Genomic DNA, 7,126 nt, shown 5'->3' on the forward strand with positions numbered 1-7,126 from the left:
TTAATGTTAACTTGTATAACTCATTAATCCTTAAGAAGCATATTAAATATCTTAACACTTTGACATTTTTAAATTTAATTCACTTAAAATATTTTACATTTATCTCTTCAAATCAAGGTTCTCTTTAATAATAATAGAAGAAACACTCATAAGAGATAAGGAATTCTAATCAAAGTGAGATAATTATATGAATTATAATTCAACCATAGATATTTGCACAAAAATTCTATATCCCAATTACTAGCAAGAGGATAATAGAGAACATGGAGTAATATGACATAGAGAACATACTTATTCTAATTGAACCTAATACTAGTTACCATTTAATGCGTTAAAGGATAGCAAGAGTGAAACATGCTTTCACATGGGAGAAGGGTCATGAAAGTGATCATGCTTATTTGAAATCAATAGATTCCAAGGAGTCATAGAGGCTCAATACTTAAAATATATAAGTGTTGAATACATGTACAATTTTGATTAACATCTTAGAGTTAGATCACATTTATGACTTCTTTTATACATTCCTTTTTATTTCAATTTGACACTAACCTTGGCACTTACTCTGACAAAGGCTTTTTGAATCAATTAAGGCAACAAGCTATCTATTTGCTCAATGAATAAAAAAATCATTCCCCTTTTCCCTTACATGATTCATACACATTTCTTGTCTCTTCGCTTCCTAGATTCAAATTTAATATTAAAATTACATTTGTTCTCTTCTCTAGCTCATCCTAATGATGAATCATAGAGTATGATTCAAAACGTTGATAACAAAAAAGCACACACAATCAAATCTAGAAACTCACATTCACCATACAATTATGGATTGTGGAAACTTAATGTCTACAATTAAAATTACACTTCAATCTAGGGAGATATGCTAATAATGCTAAAAGGTTCACCCAAATAATACACACAATAAGGTTGATATTTAATATAATTATATAACAAAATTTAAAATTTAATGGGGAGCATAATACCAAGTTTTCAAAAGGTAATCTCATATTCTAACTTACGAGTTCATTATTAAAAGCTAAGTTAAATTATCTTTTTATTATCAAGTCTCTATTTAATTAGAGGACTATATCTCTATACTATTCATTAAGTTATAAACAACCCTACCTCATAAATCTTATGATATATCAACTTTAACTAGGATAAATGTAAATAAAGCATGAATGAAGTTCTTAGAAGATATGTCAACAACCAAGAGTCAACCTAGAGCATTGCTAATGGCCTCATAGACTAACACATACTACAATTATAATGATAGATAAGGAAATATAACCAAAATAAATGTTATGTTAATATAATATTTTAAGGGCTTGAAAGAGGGAGAACAAGGGTGAGTTAAGAGAGGATACAAACCCCACATCTAGTCTTCACCATCAAATATCATCAGAAAAATTAAAGTATACCACAAGAACTGAAGTATTTTATCACATATTGAACTTATATCATCATTTTTTACATATAAGCTCAACAATTTTCTATTACAATATCTTTTATTTTTATGATTCTTGCAAAGATATACATTTTTTTCAAAAACCTTCGCACATAACCATGGTATTTTTTCAAAAATTTCTCCAAGTATTTTTATGTAGTTTTCTATTATTTCATCTTTTGACCAATTCCTTAAACATCTTGACACCTGCAAATGTTGTGTTTGTCCAAGATGACCTGATTTGATCTACTTTACATGCATTCAGGATATTGGTCTTTGATTTTATCATTTGTGAAGGTACCATAGATTTTTCTATTCATCCCTTTATTGTAATCATGGGTTTGGATAGATATGTCTTAAAAATGACATCCTGACACATCTCAAGTGTCTTGATCTTTTGTCTTATCTTTATAGGATCATTCTTGAACACAACACACCAAGAACTTATTAGTATGGGGTAACATCATTGACAATGTTGTAGGATTGATTTGTTCTAATGTTGATCATGATACTATATGTGTTTTATTAGTCATTGGCTTTCTTTGAAAATTTTGGACAAGAATTTGGAAGATCCATGGAGATCCTCATATTTCTTGATTCATAGAGGATCCTACTATAGATTATGTTAATCCTCTCGATGTTATAGATTACATACAATTTGATGATGATAATTTAGAAGAGCTTGAGTATATCACATATCTTGCATGTTCCAATGATTTTGAGAATTATCTCCATATTTGTACTCTTCATATGGAGACCCAATTTCTATTTTTTATTCTTCTTAATCAAGTTATTGTCACTACATTCATTGCCCTTATTGATTTAGTATAGCAGGGGAAATTCATCATCTTTAAGACACAACTACTTGAGATTTATATTTATCAAACATATCATCCTTATTTATGGAGTATTACTATTGGTCTTTGTTAGATAGCCTTGTTTGTGGTCATTTGTGCATTGGTATGCTGCTTTGGAATAATGTTTGGTGGTGTAGGATTGATTATTGATGATTTGTTGGTGGTTCTATCTATATTGAGTTGAACACCAATGTAGACACTTAAATTTAACTGATTAATTTAATATGATCAAATCTCTTAAGTCACATGTATTAGTTGAATAATCAAGTATCTATTTTAGCTAAATTAATTAAATGAAGCCATGCCCCATTATTCTTGAATTAATTAATTCCCCCTTTTCAATCCTTGAATTAATTAATCAAACTAATTATTTCCCCTTTTCTTCTAATCCTTGAATTAATTAATTAAACTAATTAATTCCCTCCTCATTTGAATTTAATTAATTCAAATATGTCACACGTCTCCTAACTTTTAACCACCTAACTAACCCCTTTCTAACCTAACCTCCAATCTAACCTTTGGGTTCTAACCAACCGTATCTTCCCAAACTAACCTTATCCTAACCTCCCCTCACATGTGTGTACACACATAATTCCCAAATTTCCTTAATATTAGGAAATTGAAGCCTATTTTGGCTTGCTTCCTCCCAAAATAGACATGTGTCCTCCCTTATTGAGGACAAGTGTGGAATCTCATTCCACATGCCCCCCTTAGGATTTCTAATTGTCCTCCTTGAGGAGAAGTGTTGCATTTTCCAATCCCTTCCTCACCTTTCCTTTCCTATTTAATCCCCCTCTTTTTCTAGCAAATCATCCACTTTCTCACTACCATATCATTATCAGGTAGAATTCCATCCATTATTAGGACATCCACATTGTCATAATGCCAAATTTCATCCTCAGATCCCCTCATCCAATCCTCACATCTTGAATCCAATTAGGATAATAATACATCATGGAGCAATATTGAGCACAAGCTACATCATGAGCACACATCCGACCATGGGATAATCAAAGCAAGAAAATAAATAAAGTTTGCATATTATATTTTTTATGTCAATTATACTTTGTTCATTTCTTTCTAACATCCCAATCTTGAGGTGTTTGAGTTAATTGTGTTTGCTTAGATTGCTTAGTTTAACTTTCAATCATTTATGTTTGCACACTATTTCCCTCAAACAACCAAAACCCCACACCTATATTTTCAAAAAGAATACCTCACTGTATATGTAACCTTGAAATATATTAGCAATAAACGAGGAAAGAAAAGAGGAAGCAAAAATATTTCTCATGCAAAGTACCATCTGAAAGCAATAAGATAGCTTGAGATGATTCAATTTTTCTTGCACTTGTCTCTTCTACTAGAAAAACATTACAAAACTAAATTTATTTTATTTTTTCTGTTTAAAATTTATATATTGAAACATTTTAAAGGGAATAAATAATGATTCAAAAGGAATGATTTCATATATTCCACCACCTTACCATTTTATCATGGAAAGATTGATCATAAAGACACATTAATTGGAACTTGAATATGGCCTTTTTCTATTAAAGAAAAAATAAATATTAATGGGAAAATAATCTAAACTATGCCACTATCAAATTTATAACTTAGGCACAATTCAATTGTCACCAATCAAATAATTGGAGACATATCCAATTATTTTAAAGTAGATTCATTACCACATCTCTTAATCCCCAAGTGTAAAAAATATCATTGAATTTTGTGTACAACAACTTATGTGGTTGACGATACATATGCAAGATTAATTTTATTTATTTATTAAAAATCATAATTGAATATTAATAATGTATACACATAGCATTGAGTTTCTTCTCAAGATAAAGAATGACATTATAATTCTTAGCCAAAATCTATTGATATGTGAAGTCAATTATTTTCAGTCATTAGTAAGGATGTTGTATAGCTAAGCAAGTCATATTTTTTGTTTTGATTGATAGACTTTTGTAGCAACAAAGTTTTGGTTGAGATAATAAAATTGAGAGATCTTTGCTCACAATTTTGTCTTGGTATAGTGCTAGGTTTTCTATGAAAATATCTGTTTTGTATAATTTATTACTTCTCTATTTAATTTTTTACTACCAATTTTCTCAATAAAACCAAAGGTACAAAGAAAAAAGAATGATCAACTTGAATACATTACACAAAGTAGACCTTTTCTTGAAAACCAATATTAGTATAAATATTAGATGATAAAATAGAACATATCCAATCAAATACACAACCTTGAGCTCAAACACATTGACATTGAATATGTTGCCAAATGCTAGAAGAAGGAACTTGCACCTCCTCCACAAAAACTTTTATTTTATGAAGGAAAATAATATTAGGCTCATGAAATCTAATAAGATGGTGAACAATTTTTTGCAATGGGTACAGCCCAAACATTTAGGCATTGAACTCCCTAAGCTAGTCTAGTAAGATGCATAGGATGCAAATCATATAATTGAAAAATAACTACTAACAAAAAATCAATGAGTAAATATAATAAAACAGTCTAAATACTTGTCTTACACTAATGTGACAAAAAGAATTGGTTTCACATATTGACTGGTTCATGAAGGGGGAAAAAAAGAGATTTACTAAGACAACTATTTTTTATTTTTTTAATATAATTAATAGTTTCATAGTTTTAATTAATACTATATTTAATTTATTTTGAATAATTTCTACATGGGTGATTGATTTGTATATTTTGTGTTAATAAAAAGAAAATTAAGAAAGGAAAACAGAAGATATATAATAATAACATATTTTTTATAATTACATAATTTTAGTTTAAGTTTTGACCACTTAATTGTAATAGCTCCACCACAATTTAAAAATGGAAAATAATTTTTATATCCAACTGAAAATTTGCATGCAATAGACAAGAATCCTTTAAAATCAGCAGAATCCCGTGAGGTCTTATGGGCGTTAGAGGGCGGGCCGTGTCGGAGTGTGGAAGTTCTGACCACATAAAGGTGCAATGACTTCATATTTTTGCAAGCATGTTTACCAGAGCATTTCTAATTGCTATATATTATAATAATAAATGTCCTTCCCTTATGCTTCGATGGATGTGTGTACATGTTCCAAAGCTCCCATTTTGGTACAACTGGGAGTAGGCGGGAAAAAATTACTGGATTTGAAACATACATACGAAGATTTGATGGAGCCAGAGAAATAGTTTTGAAATTCAAAATTTATGCGGCATGAACGGCGAAGGAGATGTAGATGATAGTTGAGAGGGCCCCACACCTGGCAGTACGGTTAAGGTAGGCAAGAGGAGCAATAAAGAGTTAGAAAAGTACAAAGCCTAACCCTGCCAAAGATGACCCAAAAAAAAAGGAAAACGGAAAAGAAATGTTTTAACCAGTTTGAAAGTCAGAGCTTAGTGTGTGCTTTTAAGGCTGACCAATAAAAACAGGCTGAGCATTACCTAAGCTCAACAGTTATTTAAGTATTACTACATTTTTTCTTCTTAGACATATGCCAAACTAGGCACCTCAACCAGGGACGGCTTCGTTATTATAGAATCTTTGATGATCGAGCTGTAATTGGTTTGCTCGTCCCAGTACTTGGACCACAGCATGACTCCTCCATATTTTGAGGAAGGCTTGATCTTAGGCAGCACTTGGGAGATGAGTACGTCTGGCTCAACATAGCCACCATTATTGATAGCATCAGGCGCAGCTGGAAGGCCGATGTAGAAGCTCCGTGTTTGAGCAGTGGGAATAGATGTGGTCCAAAGGGTCCATGAATTCACCAAATTGGTAGCGTTATCGTTGGCATACAAACAAGGAGTATTATTGTAGAACTGGATCCAAACGTAGTCAAAACGCCCCGTCTGCAAGGCCGTTATGAGGTGAGCATCGGGATAGGGGCACTGCGGGGCGGCACTGAGATAGATCTTCTTGGAGGGAGTGCTAAGAGCAGACATGGCGCTGGCCAGATCATCCCAGTGCGCTGTAGTGTTTTGGATATTGAAGTCGATGCCGTCCTGAACAGCGTCTCCGATAGGCCTGGAGTCCGATTGCCCTCCCAGAAAGTTGTCCCACAGATAGCTGGCCATGTTCTTCGCATCCTCTACGGAGGTGATCTTATAGTTTCTGACGGCTCCTCCGAGGGACATAAATACCTTTACACCTCTGGACTGGCAAGACTGAATATCAGCACTCAACGATTTGCATCCTCCCGAGGGGGGATCGCAATGGCCCGCTAGGTTCAGCACCGGCGTCTGCCCGTCGGCGAACTTGTTTAGAAATGCGAGCATTACAATTTCAAAGTTGCCGCTTGCGTAGGTATTGGGAAGAGAAGCTTCGTTGCTATTCTGACCCCAGTATATGTTTATGTTTCCCATAGATGCAGATGCTCTGCTCCACAACAGAGCAACAACCATGGCAATTCTAGCCTCTCTCGTTTGACGACTCTCCATTGTTTTGCTTGCTTTAAGCGGGTGGGATTGTGGTCATTATATAGGCCTTTTGCCACACGAATTTCTGCTTGAGTGGCAATGGTCGTGTCCTGCTGTAGGTTTTCGCATGCGGGAGTACTAACAATCACATGGCAGTCGTAGACATCCCCTTTTTCTTGGTGCACTTTTCAAACTTGTGGATGTAATCATTAGAATTGAACTGGATGATAGAATTACCGTTTGTATTGGTTAACGTTTAATTCATTAATGCATTAATTGTCGGTGCGCGCACTATGGTTATTTGATACGGTATGCTTTAACCTTCAAAGATCAAAACATGTGAATTTGAAGTTTAAAATAGTTTCTAATTATTAGAATATTACTTTTCGTTATGAAATTATGTGG

General features: G+C 33.1%; 1 protein-coding gene across 1 annotated transcript; it reads right to left on the reverse strand.

Moving 5' to 3' along the window:
• Positions 1-5,788: 5,788 nt before the first annotated feature.
• LOC131077497 (hevamine-A-like) lies at positions 5,789-6,742 on the reverse strand. The gene has a single exon (XM_058015009.1). The coding sequence runs from the start codon at positions 6,740-6,742 to the stop codon at positions 5,789-5,791; it is 954 nt and encodes a 317-aa protein (XP_057870992.1).
• Between the last annotated feature and the right edge of the window lie 384 nt (positions 6,743-7,126).

The sequence above is a fragment of the Cryptomeria japonica genome, chromosome 4 (assembly GCF_030272615.1).
Source record: "Cryptomeria japonica chromosome 4, Sugi_1.0, whole genome shotgun sequence".
NCBI lineage: Eukaryota > Viridiplantae > Streptophyta > Pinopsida > Cupressales > Cupressaceae > Cryptomeria > Cryptomeria japonica.

Coding starts and splice junctions, on each gene's coding strand:
- LOC131077497 (XM_058015009.1), bottom strand. CDS start 6,742: ATGGAGAGTCGTCAAACGAGAGAGGCTAGAATTGCCATGGTTGTTGCT.